General features: G+C 45.1%; 6 protein-coding genes across 6 annotated transcripts; 5 read left to right on the top strand and 1 right to left on the bottom strand.

Moving 5' to 3' along the window:
• Nucleotides 1-413: 413 nt before the first annotated feature.
• Nucleotides 414-1,412, top strand: BHQ10_010281 (uncharacterized protein; the record flags this gene model as incomplete). The annotated part of the gene is made up of 1 exon (XM_040872894.1): nucleotides 414-1,412. The coding sequence occupies one exon, from the start codon at nucleotides 414-416 to the stop codon at nucleotides 1,410-1,412; it is 999 nt and encodes a 332-aa protein (XP_040738783.1).
• Nucleotides 1,413-1,897: 485 nt separating this feature from the next.
• Nucleotides 1,898-3,406, top strand: BHQ10_010280 (uncharacterized protein; the record flags this gene model as incomplete). The annotated part of the gene is made up of 8 exons (XM_040872893.1): nucleotides 1,898-1,995; nucleotides 2,056-2,123; nucleotides 2,183-2,188; nucleotides 2,238-2,355; nucleotides 2,403-2,502; nucleotides 2,559-2,709; nucleotides 2,762-3,018; nucleotides 3,068-3,406. 8 exons carry the CDS (start codon nucleotides 1,898-1,900, stop codon nucleotides 3,404-3,406), a joined length of 1,137 nt encoding a protein of 378 aa, XP_040738782.1.
• Nucleotides 3,407-4,210: 804 nt separating this feature from the next.
• On the top strand, nucleotides 4,211-4,948 carry BHQ10_010279 (uncharacterized protein; the record flags this gene model as incomplete). The annotated part of the gene is made up of 1 exon (XM_040872891.1): nucleotides 4,211-4,948. The coding sequence occupies one exon, from the start codon at nucleotides 4,211-4,213 to the stop codon at nucleotides 4,946-4,948; it is 738 nt and encodes a 245-aa protein (XP_040738781.1).
• A 3,330-nt stretch (nucleotides 4,949-8,278) lies between these two features.
• Nucleotides 8,279-9,811, top strand: BHQ10_010278 (uncharacterized protein; the record flags this gene model as incomplete). The annotated part of the gene is made up of 1 exon (XM_040872890.1): nucleotides 8,279-9,811. One exon carries the CDS (start codon nucleotides 8,279-8,281, stop codon nucleotides 9,809-9,811), a length of 1,533 nt encoding a protein of 510 aa, XP_040738780.1.
• A 3,128-nt stretch (nucleotides 9,812-12,939) lies between these two features.
• Nucleotides 12,940-16,395, bottom strand: BHQ10_010277 (uncharacterized protein; the record flags this gene model as incomplete). Its single annotated transcript, XM_040872889.1, has 9 exons — nucleotides 12,940-14,094; nucleotides 14,141-14,282; nucleotides 14,474-14,524; nucleotides 14,578-14,649; nucleotides 14,715-14,832; nucleotides 14,882-15,205; nucleotides 15,253-15,415; nucleotides 15,466-16,220; nucleotides 16,287-16,395. The coding sequence occupies 9 exons, from the start codon at nucleotides 16,393-16,395 to the stop codon at nucleotides 12,940-12,942; spliced, it is 2,889 nt and encodes a 962-aa protein (XP_040738779.1).
• Nucleotides 16,396-18,950: 2,555 nt separating this feature from the next.
• On the top strand, nucleotides 18,951-21,335 carry BHQ10_010276 (uncharacterized protein; the record flags this gene model as incomplete). The annotated part of the gene is made up of 4 exons (XM_040872888.1): nucleotides 18,951-19,380; nucleotides 19,441-19,573; nucleotides 19,638-20,100; nucleotides 21,135-21,335. The coding sequence occupies 4 exons, from the start codon at nucleotides 18,951-18,953 to the stop codon at nucleotides 21,333-21,335; spliced, it is 1,227 nt and encodes a 408-aa protein (XP_040738778.1).
• Between the last annotated feature and the right edge of the window lie 1,730 nt (nucleotides 21,336-23,065).

The following is a 23,065-nucleotide window of genomic DNA, read 5'->3' as shown; positions in this document are numbered from 1 at the left end:
ACGAGGATGATGATAGTGATGACAACCGATTCTCGTAGTTGGACATATTCCGGTCTTGGTTTTTGGGCGGAGCCTCTATATAAGGAAGGGAGACTATCGTAAGACATCTATTCCGTACAATTTTTGGTTTCTAACCCATTTCTCGCAAGCCAAACAGAAGTCCATGCTTGTTTCCTAGCATCTGTGATGCATGATATCACAGATGATGGGTGCCGCCACATGGGTAGCTACGTGTGGGGAGCATGCAGCCCCACGGAATCGTTACTCCTCCCCCAACCCGAGCTGGTATTTCCCCGCAAATCAATATGGGGCTCTATATAAGATTCTGTGTGAGCTACGTCCGGATTGTTTGTCCTCTGTCGGCAATGATTGAATAAGTTATTAGATACTCATCGAATCGGCGACGCAGCAAAATGTCCCGTGCCAAACCCGTCACCCACGAAATCCCTCCGATGAAAGACCTGACCACAGAGAACATCACCGAGAACGTAAACCTAATCAACTCACAATGCGCCGACCCTCGGCTCCGCTTTCTCATGGAGCGATTGGTCGTTCATCTGCACGCCTTTGCGCGCGAGACCCGATTGTCCAGCAGAGAATGGGCAGCCGGACTCGACTTTCTCGTAGCAATCGGACAAATCAGCAACGACCTACGCGGGGAGATGATTTTATTATCTGATACATTGGGGTTGAGTATGTTGGTTGATTCAATCGATCATCCACGGTCAGCGAACTTCACAGAGGGGACTGTACTGGGACCGTTCCATACACACGACGCGCCGGTGACTGAGAACGGGTATGTGCTTCACAGCGACCCGGATGCGACGAGATTGTTTGTATTGTGTACGGTCAAAGATGCAAAAGGGAATGCCGTAGGGGATGTGCAGTGTGATGTATGGGAGGGGGACAGCAAAGGATTTTATGATATACAAAACCCGAATCGAGCGGAGCCTGATGGACGCGCGGTGCTACGGTCGAGCAAGGATGGTGTATTCTATTTCAATGCGGTTGTGCCCGTACCATATCCCATCCCGGACGATGGACCTGTCGGTAAGATGTTGAAGGCGCTCAATCGTCATCCGAATCGACCAGGGCATGTGCATTTCATGTTCCAGAAGGAGGGCTACGATACTCTCATCACAGCGTTGTATCCTCGAGGAGATCCTTATGAGACGTCAGACCCGGTCTTTGGTGTGAAGCAATCCTTGATCGTGGACCTTGAAGAAGTGGATGAAGCAATCTCGAAACAGTATGATGTGGCTGTTGGGACGAAGTTGCTACGGTATGACTTTATTCTTGCGACGGAAGAGGAGGCCATGGAGATGCGGATAGCCAAGGCGACCGAAGCTATTGATGGGCTAGGTGTGAAGGCAAAGATTGTCAATGGGCTGCCCATTCCCGAGTTAGATTGAATGAAAGAATTGAAGAAAAAATTGATGTGTGCAATCAGCTCAGTCGGGGAGATAAACAAAAGAGACTGCACGTGACTACTGAGTAGAAATGGAGTGGATTCTTGTCCCGCACCATTGACCAATAATACCCTTTTAAGCCCTGATCAAATGCCTAATAAGGCTAGCGGCAAGGATAAAAGTGGACCGATCTTGACCAACTTGCCAAGTCCAGCCAATCAGCAGGCCACAGCCTCCACTGCCTTGATTCTGTCATTTCTTGGCGCGATGTCTGGTAAAATCACCCGAAGTCTGCAACTTCTCCTGCTTCGTCCACGTCCGCTCCACGACTTCACGATCTCACCCCTTGCATCGCCTTATCGTTTCTATCAACCCAACTCAGTCACTCGTTTGAACTTTGTCTTCGTCCGGTTGCCGCAACCGTCTTGTTACTTTTCGACCTATCTTATTTTTCGTTCTGTTGTCCGTGGTCCTATTGACAATTCACCATGTCCAAAGCATCCGAACTTCCAACCACCAACCAGGGCGCGGCGGCTGCTGCTGCTGCCAAACCCGCCCCGGCTCTGCATCCAGCTGTCTATATCGCGTATGAGACGAGACAAAGCTCCTGCAGGTTGTGCAACGTGCCATGCTAATGTGTGGATAGCTCGTGGATTGCCCTCAGTTCCGGTGTTATCATCTTTAACAAGTGGATTCTTCACACTGCTGGATTCGGTATGCCCCTGACCACGATGTTTTTCAGTTTTTCGTTATCTAACAAGACAATCATTTAGGTTTCCGTACGTTCTTCCGATCACTTTCTAGAATATAATCGACTGACTATTTCAGCCCTATTCCTGACAACATGGCACTTGTTATTCGCGACCGTCATGACCCAATTGCTCGCGCGATTCACCACTGCGCTCGACTCCCGCCACAAGGTCCCGATGAACCGCAGCGTCTATATGTTCGTACACACACGAGTTGATAATTGCACGAAACTAAATGTCATAGGCGCGCTATCGTCCCCATCGGCATCTTCTTCAGCTTGAGTCTGATTTTCGGTAACTTGGTGTACCTGTATCTGAGTGTCTCTTTCATCCAGATGTTGAAGGTTGGTTGGCTTACCATTCATCCATTCAACTTACCACGGCTAATGACTGGAATCAGGCAACAAACTCTGTCGCTACTCTTATCGCTACTTGGGCCCTTGGTGTTGCCCCCGTCCGCCTCGAAACTCTCGGAAACGTCTCCGTCATTGTCGTCGGTGTTGTCATTGCCTCGATTGGCGAGATCAAGTTCAGCCTCATTGGATTTATTTGTATGTACCTCCGCGGTCCGTTTGGAGTCGTTCTCTAATCAGGAATCAACAGACCAGGTCTTTGCTACCGTCTTTGAGTCTGTCCGACTGGTCATGGTCCAGAGACTTCTCAGCTCCGCCGAGTTCAAGATGGACCCCCTTGTGTCTCTGTACTACTTTGCTCCCGCTTGTTTCGTCATGAACGGTGTCGCTACTCTCTTCTTTGAAATCCCCAGGATGACCATGCACGACATCTACAGCGTTGGAGTTTGGAACCTCGTTGCCAATGCATCTGTCGCTTTTGCACTGAACGTTGCTGTTGTGTTCTTGGTGAGTTCTTCTCCTCCATTTGTATGGCTTGTCGCTAAACAACTGTCAGATCGGGAAAACATCCGCTCTCGTCCTCACTCTCTCCGGCGTCCTCAAAGATATCCTTCTCGTCGTTGCATCCATGGTTATTTTCCACGACCCCGTCACCCCCCTCCAAGGTCTCGGATACGGTATTGCTCTCATGGGTCTGGTCTACTACAAGCTTGGTGCCGAGGGCGTCCGCAACTTCCTCTCCAACACCCGCCAGTCTCTCCGCGGAGTCGGCATCCGTCGCTTGGTCCTCATCATTGTCATCTCAGCCGTGGTGTACCTCGGATTCTTGCAATACAGCCAAAAGGCTTCTGTCTTTTCCCCTGCCCTTCTCAGTGGCATTAGTTCTAAGAACTAAACGACAATCATCGCACATATCGCCCTTGCACGGCTTTCTCTTCTAGGCCTTTTTCTCCTCTAGATTGGATAGAGTTACTCTTCTCGTCTGCGACGATATGTCATTCACGACATTGTGATCATATATTCTCTTGCAGTCAACATGGTTATGGTTTGCTTATTGACTGAACGACCTCACCTTTATTTCTCATTTTCAAACCATTCTTACCTGATCCCATTAGACTTCGATTCTTTCTTCCCACCGGTTTTTGGTTATCTTGACTTGGTGTATTATTCCTTTCTTTTCATTACACACTTTTCATCTTATGTTCTCCTCTAATTCACAGTGTGTACATAATTCAATACATATTTTTATTTAAATATTTCTGCACCATATACGTAGCGGTGGTCTGATATGCCTTTAACGACGATGACTCATTCAAAAAATTGAGTTATTAATATAACACGGAAAGATCACCGAGAATTACTATCTACAGACAATTGCGTGATTAAAAGGATGGTTCAAATGTCGATCTCGATACGCTTCCCCACAGTAAGTTATACGACTACATTTGTCAGCACGTTAGACAGCGAGTACGAAGTAATGGTGCTGGAGCCTCGAATTCTTTGAATCATATCTCAAGAATCTCATGAACGGAACGATGACCGAGGACATAAGTCTTATTATTCATCAGCCTCCCGGAAGGGCTATAACATATATAAGCACCATCAAACCCAGACTCTACCCGTAATCCAGGATCCCTTACATCCGTAGCATTATAATCACTACAACCCAATCAACAGCCGCTCTCAAAAAGTAATCAAAATGACAAACCCCAAAATCAAAGCCGTCCTCTTCGATTTCATGGGCACATGTCTCGATTGGCACACCGGCACCCTCGCCGCCCTCCCGCAATCCATTCCAGCCGCCAAAAGATCTGAATTCGCATTGCAATGGCGCCAGAATTATTTCGATTCGAATGCTGCGCGATTGGCAGCAAACAAGCCGCCGGAGGATATTGATTTGACGCTTAGGCACACGTTGGATGCGATGTTGGATGAGGAGCGGTGGGGTGATGTTCGCGCTGGGTTTGAGAGCCTCGGTGATAGAGGGGAGGAGGAAAAGTTGAAGGAGAAGGTTGTGCAGGCGTGGCACTCAATGCCGGCATGGCCGGACGTCAAACCCGCTATCGATCGTCTCAAAGAACTGGGATATGAGATCTTTGTGCATGCTAACGGCACAACGCGGCTGCAACTTGATCTCTGCCGCTCTTCGGCCCTGAGTTTTAATATGTTGTTTTCCAGTGAGTTGTTGGGAGTCTACAAACCTGCTAGAGAGAATTATGAGAAGGTTTTGAGACTGTTGAAGAGAGAGGCGGGGGAGTGTGTGCTTGTAGCAGCGCATGCGTATGATACGAGGGGTGCAAAGGCGGTCGGGATGAGGACGGTGTATGTGCATAGGTGGACGGATGATGTTGAGGAGGATATGAAGATCGTCAAAGGGGAGAATGATGTGTTTCTGGAGAATATGGAGGGGTTGGGGGATGTTATTGCGAATTTGTAGTTTCGAAAGCATATTAGACGTTGATATTGTTTGGTTGATATTCAATTGAAGTGGCCTATGAATAGTATCTACTGCTAAGCGCGCGAAATGACAAAGTTATAGGAACAAAAAAACCCCGCAATCTCTTGACCAGCTCTACTGTCTGAAGAGCCATTTGGTAAACTGAATTCCAATCATCTTTGATGTTTCGACGATATCATCGTCCTCAGAGATGAGTCTACCCTTATAAGATGTCTCCGCTAGTATACTCCCCCTTGCCCGATCTTTGTACGCGATGCAGATTAAGTAAGCATCGAAGTAGACTCTGGTTACTAACGGCCCAGCCAATCTATCAAATTCTTGCTATAGAACTCGATATAAGTAGTAAGTAGCATCTACCGCGAATTTACACTGCGCATCTATTTCCTAGTATACATGTCATGTCCGACGATTCTGCATATGATTGTGACGTCAGAAATATCAGTTGCTTAATTTATAATTAGAGGAAAGTCGCATGTTGGCGAAATTGGCATTAATTATTTAGAAAAACCTCTTTTTTTTTTAATTCGCATGGTTCAGCCACCTGGGCAAGTGTCTGAGCCAACGGTGGGGTTGGATTTCTGCTACCTTCCCGACATTATCTCGATCTGTTCGTGATCAGGATGCTGCAGTGCTGATTCATGTGTAATATTGATTTTGGAGCATGCTTGAGTACTGAACTTGAGATTTGATCAATCGGCGACCATAACGGGTGTGATATACATGCTCCAGGTATCTTTGAGTGATTATGCGTTGCATCAAGCCCGTAGTATTGCTTTTCTGTTGCCACTTTACGAGTCGAGCATAGCTAATACATCAGTTTCTATCTGAAAACATCGACAGTTTAAAAGTACGTTTTACCAAGTCTTTTTGAGAGAGGATTTGCGAAGATGATTCAAGAAGAAAGTCTAAATTTCAGAACATTTAAAACCTTAAGCTTATGTAACTATCACTGATTACTATTTTCAATGCAGTCTAATCTGTCCAGAACCCTGGTCAATTCAGGAACAAGTATTCTCAAACTTGAGGGCTAAAAATTTCATCTCCTAAACGCAAAAATTAACGGGGATGGCTGCCATGGAGCTGTGAAAGTCATCCGACTATCAATTACAGGTAAGAGATTCTCAATTGAAAAACCAACTGGCTGTGGCTGAAATTGTAACTTTAGAAAGGAAAGAAGTGAATCATGTCCAGGTGAGTCGTCCATACATATTTAGCTTCATGTGGCACAGAAAGATTGGCAAGATCCAATGATACCCCGGTCATCATCGGCATACCAAGGCTGTCTTTCTGGTCAAGCTTGAAGTCAATCCAGGAAATGTGAGAGCGAATAAAGCGGTGAGATGCATATCTGTGAAGATTTATTGGTCAAGAGAAGGCGATAGCAGATAGACGTGGACAACAAATCATGTTTCCCGAGCAAGGAATCTCGGATGATTGGATTAAAATCTCTTACTCAGAATAATTGCTTTTCTACATAGCCTCGTTCAAGGCAAATTCAACCTTACAAACTACCCCTCATCTGTTTCATCAGGCTTAGTGATGTACTGAAACCGTGAGATCATTATCTCCCATCCATCCAATTTTTGCGACGCGACAAGTCAAAAACCTCATTTGCAAACATATGGTGTTTATAAGTATGAGCTAGCTGTTCAATAATGGCAGTGATTGGAGAAGTTGCAAGTATAATTGCAGTTATTCAAATTACTCAATCAGTCTTCGAGCTCTGCTCAGATTATTATGGTGCTGTCAAAGACGCAGAAAACGAAATCGGACGTTTACAGGATGAATTGACAGGCTTGCACGAGGTTCTGCAAAAAGTTCAGAAATTGTTCGAAAACGGTCCAAGAAAACAGCAGTTCCTGATCTCGCGAGAATTTAACCAGGCTCTCGAAAAGTGCCGGTCGCTGGTAGAGGAGTTAAAAATAAAATTGGAGACCAAAAAGGACAACCTTTTCACTCGCTTTGTCCACCGTAGCCTGAAATGGCCGTTTTCGAGAAAGGAACTAAACAGAAAAATCCAACATCTTCACACAATTCAAAACGCACTTGCTGCAATTTTGACAATTGAACAGGCGGCCGTTTCTGGGAAGATTCTGGAGCGAGTCGACTTCCACGAGAAAGTCAGTATTCTGGATTGGATCTCATCCGTGCCTTGCGGGAAGCACCATGCGAGCCTCAAGGATGCAAGAGTTAGGGGCACTTGCGAGTGGTTGCTGCAGCATGACAACTTTGGGGAATGGACTAATTCCAACTCTTCAGTCATCATGTGGCTTTACGGATCGCCAGGTGCTGGCAAGACGTTTCTCGCCTCCAAGGTGATAGATGAAATAGAAAGCCATTTAGACGCTGTGTCAAATCAAGGATTTGCGTTTTTTTACTGCAATCGAAATGAACCGAATCGTCGTGAGCCACTCTCTATTCTGCGAAGCTATGTTCGCCAATTGTCTAGCCCCGCCGGAAATTCGGAGAGGATTCGAGGCAGAGTCCGAGACCTATATCGAGATATGAGGCTTAAAGGTTCGGAACTTGGCCTAGAGCTTTGCAAAGAACAGATACTTGAGTCTGTTAATATCTATGATAGAACTACACTCGTCTTGGATGCTTTGGATGAATGCGACCGGGAGTCTCGATCACATTTACTGGATACGATTGAAAAATTGCTACACGAGTCAACGAAGCCTATCCAAATCTTCATTTCTAGTCGACCCGATGGAGATATCAGAACAAGATTCGAAAATAAACCGAATATCGAGCTTCAGGCAAAACTCAACCAGGGCGACATTCAACAATTTGTTCAAAGTGAGATTGTCAAGCATCCACGATGGAAAGACATGCCTTCTTCATTGAAAGATGACATAATTGAGGTTTTGCAAGAAAGAAGTGATGGCATGTGAGTGTTATTTTTAAAGAAGAGTTTAATATCAAAAAATCTAACCAAAAATTAAAAGGTTTCAATGGGCAGATCTGCAAATCAAACAGCTTCTTGAATTGTATACCGAGGAAGCCATCAGAGACCGACTTGGCAAGCTTCCACAAACTCTAGAAAAGGCATACAGCGAGATCTATGGCAGAATAAAAGATAAGAACGACAAGATAATTTTAGATCGTGCCCTAAAGTGGGTGGCATGTGCCTTCGAGCCTTTGACCAGTGACCTGCTGTTGTCTGCAATATGTCTAGACCCATGTGACACTGTCAGGAGCAAGATAACAGAGGCCGTATTGCTAGATCTTTGCAGAAACCTACTTGTCATCGATTCTGTACGTGCGGTCTGGAGAGTCTCACATCTTTCGGTAACAGAATACTTCGAAATGAATCAGTGGGGACAAGAGAGTTCTCACTGCTATGTTGCCAAGGTCTGTCTTAGACTGCTCATCGATACATACACGGAAGAGTTCTATTATGCCTGGAAGGAGAAAGAACGCAATTCAATTCGTGAATATGCACGAGACTTCTGGGCCAAACATGTTCAGACTCAAGAAGAGCAAAAGGTCGATTCTCTCTTGGCCGATCTCTTGAAGACATTTCTTGGCTCGCCGGAGGAAAGCAGCACACAATACCGTGTCTGGACTCTTGAAATCGAAAGAGAATATGAAAATAGGCCTTCGAAAAGGTCCCCTGTCTCTTATTTTGGTCTTTATGCATTGTTCCCAGTCAAAAGGAGCATCTTGGCAATGTGTTACTTCCCTTTCTATATGTTATTGCAAGATTGGTGGGAAAGTGCGGAAATCCATTTCTCCGAAATGACCGATAATGGCCAAAATGTTCTCTGCATTGCAGCTCGGGAAGGAAACAGGAAAATCTGTGAAGCATTGATACGACGGGGCATGAATGTCAATCAACCGGATAGACTCAATGGTAGCGCATTGGCAACAGCAGCGCTTGCCGGCCATCTCGATATAGTCAACTTTCTCATTGAGAAAGGCAGCGACGTGAATCAAATTCTTCGAGCTGGATATCAAGCTGGAGATTATGGTAGCGCATTGGCAGCAGCAGCGTATAACGGCCATCCCGATATAATCAAAATTCTAATTGAAAAAGGCAGCGACGTCAATCAAATTCTTGAAGCCGGGAAATTTGGCAGTGCTCTCGCGGCAGCAGCAGTACTATCCAAGAATACTGAAATAGTTCGATATCTCATTCAGCAAGGCGCCAACGTGAATCAATTTCGTCAAGCTGGAGATTTTGGCAGTGCTCTAATAGCAGCTGCGAATAATGGCCATCTCGATACAGTCAAATGTCTTATTGAGCAAGGCGCCAATATAAATTTCCAAGATAGACGTTTTGGCAGTGCTTTAGCAGCTGCAGCTGCAGGATATGAAAGTATTGAAAAAGTTCAATATCTCGTTGAGCAAGGCGCCAACGTGAATGAAATTCTCCAAGCTGGACATTATGGCAGTGCTTTAGCAGCTGCAGCGAATAGCGGCTTTCTCGATACAGTCAAATATCTTGTTGAGCAAGGCGCCAACGTGAATCAAAGTCTCCAAGCTGGAGATTATGGCAGTGCTCTAGCAGCTGCAGCTGCAGGATATGGAAGTATTGAAAAAGTTCAATATCTCGTTGAGCAAGGCGCCAATGTGAATCAAATTCTCCAAGTTGGACATTATGGCAGTGCTCTAGCAGCAGCAGCACACTGCAATCTAGCAGCAACAAACTACGAACTAGCAGTACTTGAAGGATATAGAAAAATTGAAAAAGTTCAATATCTTGTTGAGCAAGGCGCCAACGTGAATCAAAGCCTCCAAGCTGGATGTTATGGCAGTGCTCTAGCAGCTGCAGCTGCAGGATATAAAAATAAGAATATGGTTAAATATCTTATTTATCTTGGCGCCAAAGAAGATTAGATTCGTAGTTTTGGATATTTTGGCAATGCTGTTAAGCAGCAGCAGCAGGATTCAAGACTACTGCAACAGTTTAAGATAGTGTTTAACGCCAATCAAATTCTTCAAGTTGGACTTTTACGGTAGTATTTATCTGCTGCAGCTGTATATGATCGACTAATTGAAACCTCAAATATCTCCTTGAGAAGGGAGCAGGTATCAATATGATGTTAAAAATCACGAGTTATGGTGGTGCGTTGGCGACCGCTGCCCACTGGGGCAATCAGGAATGTGTTAAGACGTTGATCAGAGCCGGAGCAAACGTCAATCTCAAGCATATGATGAGAAATTTCGAACAGCTCTTCGTGATGCACAAAAGGATGTCTCTCGAAAAAATATCAAAGATAGCCTGTCATGTTCATGAGTAGGAAAAGACAGGAAAGATTGAAAGCACGCCAACTGAAAGCGGTGGATCTACTCCATTTGTGGTCCTTCAACTTCCAAGATTAGTGTTGGTTGCTACAAGCCATATATATGGTATTTCTAATAAAAATAAATCTGACCTCCCGGTCAGCCTTCTAGATTTCCGTCTTTATCAATCTGCTCTTCACTTCCTGATGTCATCATACATAATAATCGATACAGCGATGTTATGAGTACTAGTGAGTTCAGGTACGAACGGATCTTGCACATCTAGCGCATGCCCATGTCGGTGCCTCTTCTTGCGTGCAAGATCTTCGTACGAAAGTAGAATCTTTTCTTGGATCATTTATGTCAAATGGCTAATGTTTTTGAATCGCTCCGTGACGATCTTGAGTTGTGCTTCGCCACCAGCCGCAGATTGGGGTGGCTTCACAATCAAAATCTTGCATGCCACATATTGTAATGCCATATCATGTAGTGGTATTGTTTATTTTTTTTTATCTGCGTCATTCTCAAAATTGTCAATACTGTCCTTTAAAAACCCCCCAAAAAATCAATATTTTAGAATTCGTAGCTGTCCTCCTAAGATTATACAATAAGCTGCGAAAGATAACTAGCCTCGCAATAACCTCTGAGCCCAGAAAAAGTTGATAGTCAGTATTTGAATGAATAATAAAACTAGACTGCCCTCGAAAATCAAATTATGGTAGGAAGCGTATAGAAAATTAACCGCTTGACAACATTAGCAGCTCTTTACCTAGGCAGCCACCGCCGACGGCATCGTTCGAACACTTACTAGTCGACTGTTTGCCACATATGTTCCGCCTGGTGATCTGCGAAACTCCTTCCGAGCCACTGAGAAAGGATGCGAATCGTTCGCATCCTTATAAGGTCATTAATATACAAAGCGGTACTTCGATAGCGATGGCAGTCGTTGCAGATAGTATGCCTGGTCGGATGATGGCTGTCAAAGAATGAGCCTCTTAAAACAACAAGAACTTATTTGCGGACATGAGATTCATCTAGCTTCTATCTGATAATACGCACCTCGTAACTCGGCCCAATAATGTCCTACAAAGGCAAGTGAGGTGGCTCCCAGAGCTTGCATAGATACCATCACAAGTCCCCATCGAATAGTATTGAAAACGCCCCATGTAGTGGGATAATCTGCCGATAGAAACGATTCCTGCCACAAGCGATAGATATAGCGTACTACGGATGGCTGATTCCAGAAACGTGAGAGATGCAGGTCTCAAACAGTCAAGAAGACCAAAAAAGCAGGAGCATGCTCCTCTCAGTGATAGAACCCGTCTCTGCGATGTCAGAACTGCGGTGCCAAAAAATACAACAAACCGACCAGAAAAGCAGATATGTCACAGCTCAAACGTATCGCAGCCTGAATATTGGCATTGAAGGCCCACTTGATCACACGAAACTTCGAATTTAAGAGAAAGTCCAGAATGATATTCACAATGACCTTGATGGAACTAATTAAGAGGGGCACATCTGGCGTGTCTAAAGCGCTGGTGCCAGTCAAAATAACAACTTCAATTGTAGAGCCGAGGGCGGAAACGTGCCGATGCGAATGTATGTAAGACTAGCTTGCTGAATGTCGTGGCCCACAAAAGTTGATGTAGACGCATTTGCAGCACTCGCTAAAGATACTTATGATAAGTCGCAATACAGTTTGGAAAATTCTCAATGTACTTGAGACGCCTAAACGGGACTCATCCGTTTGCGCCTCTTTGTCCGCAATGGTCATCCATACCACGCGAGGCAAACCCTTGTTCAGGATCTCACTGACGGTCCCAATGTACGTGTAAACCTCAGTGGTAACTGCTAATAATGAATCGATGTCGGCGATCCAGATCCTGACCACAGTTCTGTACAATATGGGTAGCAAAACGGCGCGTTGTCGAAAAGAAGGGCTTATAGATAGCTTCGATACTTCTAAATTGCTGACTCCAGTAAATGTTTTTTTGGTGGTTAGATTAATCTCGCTAGTAATATTGAAGCGAAAGACGCAGTTGTCTCTCCATTATATGCTACATGCCGGCACACAAGAGAACAGCCTTGATAAGGGAAGGCGATTTCCGTCAGCATGAACTGATACTATAACTTCCCCGCTTTTTGACAAAGAGAGTCGATCTAGATACTGCATAGGAAGAAGCAAACTTGGACTGTGCTTGGAAAATGACCAATTAGGTCACTGAGGCTGTATCTGCCAAATACTTAGAGAGTAGCTGCATAGAAGTCGACTATTATCATCGAATCTAATAATGGGCCTCCAGTGTTACCCCTTGCAGAAAGAATGGGCTATATACAAGAAAGTCAATTATATATACACCCACTTAAACCATTCCTATATTGACCGACTGTAGGGATCATGTAGACCGTATTTGCGTAGTACGAATGCTTGCTTATATTCGGCAGTGCAACTTCTATGGACTCTGTTTTGCTGAGCAGTCTGGCTGAGGATTCATCTGCAAGACAAAACATAGTCCGAGCAAAACTTAGGTAGGATCTACTTTTGTCGAACGTAAATTCAGATGCATATTTTTAATCAGCTCGCCAACAATTCTTGAGCCCGGAGTGAGAAGTCAGCTTCCCTCAAGGCTTCGCGAATAAATATAGCTCAGAATTCATTGAACTACAGCATAATTGATCAAATCAAATGATTTTTACCACCGAAGAATCACAAGTATAAAGGTGAAAAAAGTTTACCGTTTCTAGGAAGCCTCATACAGCGAGCGAAATATCGAGGACTTAGCAAGAAGTGCGGCGGGAGAGTCGAATTCGGCAAGGTTACCTCCGTCTAGGACAAGAATTTTGTCAAAGTCAAGCACACTTCGAAGCCTATGCGCTATCATGATAACTGTATAGCCACCGAAGCGTTCACGAATGAGTCGCTGAATCAGCTCGTCAGTATTCGCGTCAACGCTGCTAGTTGGCTCGTCAAGTAATAAAATTGATCCATCCTGCAACATTGCTCTCGCGAAGCTGAAAAGCTGTAGTTGTCCATGTGAGAATAATCCGCTGTCCATGACGGCATCTAGGCCACCCTTGGTGCTAATCGCCTTCCATAGCTCTACCTGTTCAAGTGCAGCAATAATCTGCTCGTCGGAAGCCTGGCCGAACGGATCTGCATTTATGCGCACTGTTCCTGGAAGAGACAAGACATCCTGCGACACGGTCACAAATTTGGATCGAATGAGGTCTCGGGGCACCGTGGAGGTATCAATGCCATCAATCACAATTGTTCCCTCGGTGAGATCAATCATTCTCAGAAGAGCAAGTAGCAGAGAGCTTTTGCCGCTTCCAGTTCTTCCACAAACTGCAATTCTCTGGCCATGCGCAATTGACAGAGTGACATTGGACAGGACGGAAGTGGTGTTTGAGCTGTATGCTGCAGACACCCCGTGGATTTCCAAGTCGCCTCTCTGTGGCCATTCAGGCGGCGGGGTGCGATCCTCTCCAGGTAAATTTTCAGAGTCCGTGTTCTCCGTGAATTCTTTGACTCTGCTAACAGCGCCAAGGGATGTTTCCAGAAGTGTCCAGAACTCGATTAAGCTGGTCAAGGTATTGTTTAGATTCATGATGTTCACCATTGCAACACCCAAAAATCCAGGATTCACTCGGGAACGTAGTATTACCGCAAGGGACATTAGCAAGACCGCGACTACGGCGACGATCATGTCTAGGACAAGCGTAAGCCATCTTTGAACACATAAAAGAAGGTAGAATGGCTTTTGAGATGTGTCAAGAAGCTGCGTGTTTTTGTCAAGCGCAGCATCAGACCAGCCGAATGCTCGTATAGTCGCCAATCCAGACAAGGACTCGATAAAGTGAGAATACAGCGGAGCCTTTGTCTCAATACTAGCGGGCTATATTAGTCATACCATCGGGTGTATTTCATAGGGCATCACCTACTCCAGTAATCTCAGTTGTCGCGAGGTCCTCAAGTAGAACTTTTGAATCCCATATACCAGCCCGAAGAGAAACGATAGGGGTATTATCATGTACCAGACTGCAATCGAAGTGAGGATTACGCTCCAAATAGTGTTGATAAGCTCTGTTACGACGATTAGTTTTCTCGAACAGTCATTGTTATGTCATTGTTATCGGAAGCCATACGAAAGGAAACAGATATCATTGCGTTTGGTAACGTCATGTCAAGAAGCCGCATGTCTTGTCCAAAGCTGTTCACGGGTATCGAATTATTAGATCTCGGCATTTCGAACGATATTAGGAAGGGTAACGAACTGGTTGATGATTACACCGATGTCGGTTTGTGTTAAATACGAAATTGGAGCACTATCGGGTATATTAGCAAGTCCGCTATGTGATCGCTCTCACTGTTTTCTTACCCCATTGAGACTTTCAGGAGCAACTCGTGAAGTCGAAGTGAAGATCGAGGGACAATAGCAACCATGAAGTAACTAAGTATATTAGCTGGAGTACAAATCTACAATTGGATCAACAAATGCATGGCGCTATCCCTTACAAGCAGGCAAAAATGAGCGCTAGCGCATTGCACAGCGCAAAAAGTCCATAAATTGATAGCCAATAGTCCAACCTCGAAGTTGCGTCATTCGACTGAGACCACTTACTAAGCCATATTGCTGTTGTGCTTGATCAGCTGTAGTTCATAAGACGCTGAAGCAGACTTACTTTGTAGACCACCAAATGTACCAGAGCAGAGGATGAAAGTCCCATACAGTGCTAGTCTCAACCAGCCCATAGATGTTCCGTAAAACGAATAGACGCTCCAATCACCCTCTTGGCGTCGGGTGTCACTATTGACCGGTGTAATTTCCAAAGCTGTCTGCGACATGGCACTTGCCGGAGCTACCGTTGAACTTTCATCTTTGGTGTTGCTTAATCGTGTAAGCAGGCGATTCTCGCTTGATCGTAATTTCTCAAACGTCCCTTGCTCGCTGATGTAACCATTTGAATCGAAAACTATGATGTGGTCTGCCAGTGGCAGGCGGTTCACTGACTCTGTTAGCCAGTTGTAAAGTAGGATATATGGTGATACTGACCTGAGTGCGTTGCCAAAATGATCGAAGTACCCAATTTGCGGAGTAGGCCATCTCGACTGAGTAAACGCGTGCACACCTTTTCCTCTGTCAAAGCGTCAAGTCCACTTAAAACATCGTCGAAGATCGCGAGCTGTTTTCTAGCATAGCAGGCTCTCGCCATAGACTACAGCGTATTAGACTATCATCTCTTACCACGATTCAAGAAATACTTACGACGCGTTGCCTTTGACCTCCGCTAAGCTTCATACCTTTGCTTCCGACGGTAGTCATATCACCATCTGGCAGCTGCTGAAAGTCTGTGTCCAATGCGCAAGCATAGATAATTGAATTGTACCAAACTTCGTCAAATTCCAGATGACCGATGATATTTTCTCGAATGGTCCCGTTCTTGATCCAAGGAACTTGATCACAAAAGGAGAATTCTCGAGTCGACAGCTGCACCGAGCCCTCAAAGCTAGAGGTTTCACCAAGAAGCCCTTTAAGAAATGTGGACTTGCCGCAACCCACCGGACCGACAACCATAGTCAACGACGGGCCATAGAGATGTATATTAATTCCTTGAATTGTGCTCTGACGATTTCTATTCCAGCCAAAAGAGCCGTCTCGAATACTCAAGATTTGCTTGTCAACAGAACCGCCCATTTCTGATTCACGAGCCGCTTTTGGAAGTGGTTGTAATTCCAGCATATTGTCATTGGCATCGGAAACCACATGCTGTTTAACAGACGTTGTCTCCACTTTTCGTAAATCACGTCGATGTTCCTGTTGTAAGTATTCCTGGATTCGCTGGAAACAACCCAGCGATGAGTACAATTGTGGTATAGCATATATCATGGTAGCGATAGGGGAAGTTATCAAGCTGAGAATCGACAATGACGAAAACGCCTGAGCAACGTTCAGGCTACTTTTCTGAGAAAGCGCAAACGCCGCAAACGTGATGACAGGTATGATGATGTTCGGCAGATTTGCTTTGAAAATTAGTTTCAATGATTATCACTGACACATCTTGACCACCCGGTAGTTTGAGGACTTACTCAGGCAGGTGTTTGTTACAGAGAACTTTCTGTAGCCCTTTGAGAGGCTCACCTCAGCGGTCCTCATCGCTTGGATAGTACGAGAGAGCACTTTCGAGATTCCTAGCATTTTGACAGCTTTGATAGAGCCGAAAAGCTCTGTGGTCCAATTGACTCTTTTTTGAGTTGATTCTATCCATGATTTTTGACGCCTCGCGACGTATCGTCCGACGAAAAAGGACGATATACTTGCCACTGTGAAATCAAAGCGAGGTCAGATCACTTGAGACCATTATTCACAGATCCAAGATCACTCACCGACGGATATAAGTACTGGATAGACACAAGCTATACCGATTTGCCTCTCTAATAACCACACGGCTATCAAAGCCTGTATCAGACTTGCCCAAATCTCATTCACAAAGCTCCATGTTTCGGCAATTCTCTCCACGTCCGTACTCATTAGCGTTAAAGCTGCAGATTCTGGAGTGTTGCCAATTTTCGACTCCAACATTGTCCTAAAGATGATGCCAACGAGCCCGCCACGTATCATTGCCACCAGTCGGAAATTTAAATGCTGATACCAACCAGTGAAGATCTAGATTGAGAATTAGCCATGAATGTTACAATTAGATACATCAGGATTTCTATACCGCGATGCCGAGATATACCAAGCCGTACGCGGCTATGAGGCCATATCCCGTAGTGTTAGATGACACCGCTGTATCATTGCTGATGAAGTTGATAGCGTCTTGAATCAAAAAAGGCTGTGCAAGCTTCAATGCAACTACGCAAATTTGTGGTATTACTGTACCGAGGAAGGGCTGCATAAAACTGAGAATCACGGCTTTTGCCAAAGCGTTCTTGCCCCGTTGATTACCTGTCACCGATTATATCAGCTTCACAAATTCGCGGCTAATACGTGTAGTAGCAGGGAGTTATACTTGCTCTCCATCCTCGCTGGAGGCTTTCGGTCACCTCTATGGAGGATAGATCCTCAGTAATTTGGAATAGATTTTCAGCAGAAAGTACGTTGACGTATCCCTTGAGTAATAGTGGATTCAGCCAACAGAATAAGGCGCGATTGAAAAGTCCGCTTGTCGATTCGGTTGATATCTCTTTGTACGCTGATAAAAGAATATGTCTCTTTTCGATAGATTCGATGATCAGCATAATAAGTTTCAGACCTACAATTGCAGTAAGAATAACCGCTATAGATTCCCCTTCACGCATCAACCAATGGGTTCTTGCGCGTGCAATGTCGAATATTAAGGTGATCAGTATGTATAAGGAGACCAGAAAAGAAGGCCTGACTGATCTTTTGTGTTCGAAGTGAGAAAGCAAGGCAATCACCAAGGCAGAAGTCAAACCTAAGGTTGCAGAGGCGATGAAAATGGCAGGTGCGATGGTACTCTTAGATAAGCACCACAGACAGAGAAGTGCCAGTTGTAGGCTTGCGTATGCAGCAATGGAAACCTACACAGTCTTAGTGCATTTAGACACTCAAAATGAAGCTAGAGATGCAATATACCAACTTGAGGGTATGGAGCACAGCAGCAGGCTGAAGCTTTACGTCTTGGCCGTACAATTGCACCAACCTGAACGGTGCAATTATCAGTATCAGGGCTGCTGGAGCAACCGACATCATACTCTCTTCGAACAGGACTTCATCACATTGAATTACGTTAGCCAGCCTAGGTATGTTGAGCATCAAGTTTTTCACGGGGATATCTTGCCTGTAAAATCAAATCCGCCGCGACATTGTTGGCTCCAGACTTGGGCTCCGAAAGAGGCATCATGGCAGATGTCCACTGGTATTTGCATTTTGAATTAAATAACCCACGCGAAAGAATATGCCAATTGCACCGTGGTGCAACAAGCATTCAAAAATTGATGCACGGGCAGTATTATACGTTACGAGTCTATTCTGTGGAGATACTTGGAACTCTAGGTCGTGGAAACAAAAAAAAAAAGGATTTGAACAAAACTACGATTTCGCTGAACAACATTCGTGCAGAATCCAGATCCTTAACAGTGGTGCCTAGCTGCGGGGATTACATCAAGGTCTCAATTGCAAGGCGCCGGCAGCGGTACCACGATTGGCCTCAGCCAGGGGATAAGTTGGATTTAATTTATTGTAATCTGCTAGCCATGCGCTAACAAATTTGGATCTATCAATTTGTCCCAATATTTTCTGTTGCATTTTCTTGATTTGCACAAGGCAGACAAAGAAAAGGATGCATGGATGGCGGTAGTCTAGTTAGGCGAAGGCCTTATCTACAACCAACATCGGTCGATATCCAATGAGAGCATAAGTTGCGCCATCCCCTGTCAATGTTTCGTCTTCAACCATAACAACCTCACGTAAATAACCCAGAATTAGTTGACCAGCTTTTGTTATCTTGTCGATATATGGTCTCTACGTCGTTATAATTTACCCAACCTACAAGTCCACTGCAATTTTTGTTCGATGACAGGACCCAACTTGCTTCTGGTGTGTAGCTACCAACTGTTAGATATGACCATGGTTGCCTGATTGGCCAGTTTTAAGACGGATCCATGTTGGTGTCTATTAATTTGCTCGACTTTTTTCGTTCGGCCCAAGTATCCAAGCACCTTGATAAGGAAATCACGTCCTGTTTGTCGACTAACTCATTTGAAGCTATTCACTGTTCGTCAAACACCATGTTATCATCCGAAATTACACCGTTGCTGCCGCCACCTCAACCCCCAGTCAAAGAGTCAAGTTATTGGAAACAATGGAAGGTGGTATACTTGTATTCATTCTTCATTTTGGTTAGCAATTTGGGCGGTGGAATGCGACTCGCCCCCGAACTAGGACTTATCGAGCTGGCCGTCTGCCGCAAATACTATTTGAGCCACGACCCGCAGAACCTGGATGATCATGGCAATGTTCCAGAGGCACTGTGCAAAGTTGATGTCGTGCAATCCCAATTAGCCATGCTCAGGGCCTATATGAGCATTCTCAATAGCATTGTTGGCATTCTCGTCGCTCTGCCTTATGGTGTTCTAGCTGATATCAAAGGTCGGCGGCCGGTCGCGGCCTTGAGTTCAATTAGCATCACACTTTCCAAATCGTGGATAATATTTGCGGGTAAGTCTCTAAACTAACTTGTACTTGACGAATACTGACCGATACGTGATATTCATACAGGCTTCTTCTACAATACTTTTGAGCCAGAAGCACTCATGGCTTCTTCCCTGTTTCTATTGCTTGGGGGCGGAACTACCGTGCTCAATGCTGTGATAATGGCAGCCTTATCCGATTGCGTGTCGGCTGATAAACGGTATCAACCCTTTCGTATTTCTGCTAGTGTTCAATCGCTAATATACTGATCGAGTTGATCACAGAGCTGCAGTTTTCTTCTATACCAGCACCATGTGTTTAGTCTCTGAGCTGATAGCCATTCCTTTAGGCGCATTAATAATGACAAAGACATCTGTACATGCGGCCATGATTACCGCGACTGCACTCGAATTTTGTGGACTATTTATTCTCGCAGTTACTCCCGAAACTTTGAATCGTACGACAGGTACTGAGAGGCAGCCCACGGAGAATTCCATCTGCAGTGTCCAGCCAGCAGCCAGTCCTGACGAGCCCATTTCTGTACGCACTACACAAATGACCAGCCGATGGACAAAAGATCAATTTGATCGTATTCGAGATCGCCTTCTGCAACCAGCACGACTTTTGTGGGCTGACAAGACTATCTTCCTTGGCCTGCCTGTCTTTTTGACCACCCCATTGCTCCGCCAGGTTGTGTCGTTGCTCTTGCAATATGCCTCCAAAAAGCTGAATTGGACCATCGCCGCTGTGAGTTGCCATTTATTATTCAACAAGATTCCCTTCCAATTACCTTCACATTCATTTTTACGAGTGATCGTAACTTGCCTGCGATGAGCAGTCTTTTCCCCCCATATTGAAAAGTAACAATTTCTAAACTACATTAAAGGTTGGCCTTATCGTTTCAATTCGTCCTGCCGTCAATATAGTCCTCTTCGCACTTATCCTTCCAAATTTCAGTCGTTCCCTGGCTTCGCGCCTGGAAATAAGTGTTCCACAAGCGGACCTTCTTGTCGCTAGAGGGAGTAGTATTTTGCTGGTCGCCGGGCTTCTGTTCATTGGACTTGGTCAATCATTAGCATGGATCATTATTGGTAAATACGCTAAAATTTGCTTTTTCATTTTGTGATTTTCGCGCTGACTGTGTCTATCATCCAGGTCTCGTAGTCTATACACTAGGTTGGGGCTTTGACCAGTCAGTACAGCTATGGCTAACCTCTCGCGTCGAGAGAGCACAGATTGCTGTTTTGTATAGTATAATATATCTGGTGAGCTCTGTGGGTGGCTTGACTGAGGCACCTCTGCTTGCATTCACGTTCTCTGCTGGACTAGACATGGAAGGGGCTGGATCTGGACTGCCGTTTCTTGTCGCTGCAGGAATTTTTGCGGTGTCGAGTTTGGGAATTTGGTTCACAAGAGGTTAGCAGGATCGGAAGCCGATTGAAAGGTTGGTTTCAACCCAAATTTGATATGTATGGGGATTATCTATCATTACCCACAAACGTGTTTACGAAAAAGAGAAGTAGAAATATTGTTTCAGCAGCATGTTCTCGACATAGTCTTGGTCTGAACTTGGCCATTACTTTCTAGAGAGATTCAAAAGACATCAATAGATTTTCCAATATAAGTTTCACAGTTACACGACTGATTAATATTCTGCAATTCAAGTAAAAATCAGATGTGACGCGCCCGACTCTGATCAAGCAATAGTATTTCTGTTGTTTGGCGCATGGTGCTTAATCATGTGATTCAACTCCGGCACTGGACTACGCTGGCTTGTGCAGGAAACGAGCTTACTTGATTCCTACGGCGCCCCAATACTCCGCCAGCCGGTCTTCCATGACAGGAACCTCGACGCAGCTGCAGAATTCAATCGTGAAACAGACCTCGATGCCGTGGACGCACTCGCCTCACCACGAATTGACGGCATCTCAACCAATCTCTCAGCATTCCACGAACGCGCCGGGAGATTTGACACGGCGTAGGGCTGGGTGGAGCCGCTTGACGCGGCCACATGGCCGATGCGGTATCTTCAGGGTATCGTAGGTGTTACGTCTAAGGAGACGGCTGATGAGTTCATGAGGCTGTTTATGACTCCCGGTAGTGGGCACTGCGTTGCCAATGAGGCGTATGCGCGCGTCCCAGCGGACTACCATGTCTTCGATACGTTGGTGGAGTGGGTAGAAAGGGCACAGTTCCGGATGGTGAAGTTCTGAGCTCAAGGCCGCCAGATGACAGAACACCACGAAAAGATTATGTTCGTGGCCAAGCCAGGCTGTGTTCTTTGGCGAGGATGAGAAGTATTGGATAAGTTATGACTGTTCAATTATTTAAGAGACCCTGTTTCGGGCTTTAGTCAAGGCATTTGATGTTACAATATATCAAAAGAACCTATTAAGGATATTGGTTTCACCTAATGTATGTAAAAATTTAGTCTGAATCTTAGTTGATTTACACATAACAGGTAGGTACCTATTAAAATCTACGTGAGTGATGAAGAATATATCCCGAGTTCATGCATCTCCGCATAAATGCATCAGTATCGTATGTCTAGGTTATTACAGCCACCCCTATATTCTACATAAGGTATTGCTTCACGACTACGTAATCAACTGAGAAGAAGACGAACTTTTACAGGCTCATACCATATAGCCGGTGGATTTCAATTTCAAGGCAGGTACAGTGAACACGGAAAAATCTGGCAAGAGTATGGCTACAATATCATACGAGCGGTCTTCAGAAGGACCCGAGGGTAGGCATTGTTGGGATGAAAATGGCGAGTGGTAGTGGCGCTTCGGCTGAAACCGTAGGCAGCTGAAGGACATGGAAAATTAAGCAATAAGCCGAACACTGTTCATAAAGGCTGGCATATCGGCATTTTCTGGTCCGTTGACTTTCCGGGTTATATGAAATCCCCGATATTATGGAGGATCATCGACATCGGCTGCTTGAATCGGCTATTTGGCTGTCTGCAGGTATGACTCGTGACGACCAAGATCGGATTAGATAAATCTTACCGACACAAGTCAATGGCAACAATACACATCGCATTATAGTATATGGCTCAAATACAAGGCTAGCGAACGTCACTCCAACTTTTATCAAAACCGGCAATTTTACGACCTTTCGGAAACAGTGTATCGGCGTATCGCTGTATTCGCGCTGCTGTGGGGCCAGGTACGGAAAACCGGATCAGATAAAGAAAAATACCATTAGAGAAATAGCAAAATTACCCCACCAAAAGACATTGTTTCACTCTTGGGCTTACATTGGGGGCCCCTGTTGGTTATACATAGTTCTGGGCAAAGTCTAGATTGATCAGATAATTTCGCTGAGCGGATCAGATAACTCAACTGGGTCTTGTACATCCCTCATTGGGCAGCCCGGAAGAGTTGTACGTACGAAGTATGGATATGTAGTACCCGGTGCTCCCCAAGGAGGCATTAATTTAGAATACAACTGAGGTTCCATGCTCCGCTATCGGTCGCTCAATCCATTGCCAAGTTATGAGAGCATGATTTCGTGTTTCCGTGGTAAATATGCCCCACGGCACGGAATGAAGTGGAGGAGCAGCGGTGAGGTTATCGGCGAAAGTGGTCCCGGGTTAGACGACTCCAGATCTTTATGTGTCTGAAGAATAGAAATACACAAACTTGAATGTTATATTCAGACCACGGACTTCTTTGCATGTCTGTTTTTCCCTACTTAACATAAA

Source organism: Talaromyces amestolkiae (genome assembly GCF_001896365.1).
Source record: "Talaromyces amestolkiae strain CIB chromosome Unknown scaffold31.1, whole genome shotgun sequence".
Classification (NCBI taxonomy): domain Eukaryota; kingdom Fungi; phylum Ascomycota; class Eurotiomycetes; order Eurotiales; family Trichocomaceae; genus Talaromyces; species Talaromyces amestolkiae.
The sequence above is the reverse complement of the archived record's forward strand: the minus strand, read 5'-3'. Positions and strand labels throughout refer to the sequence as shown.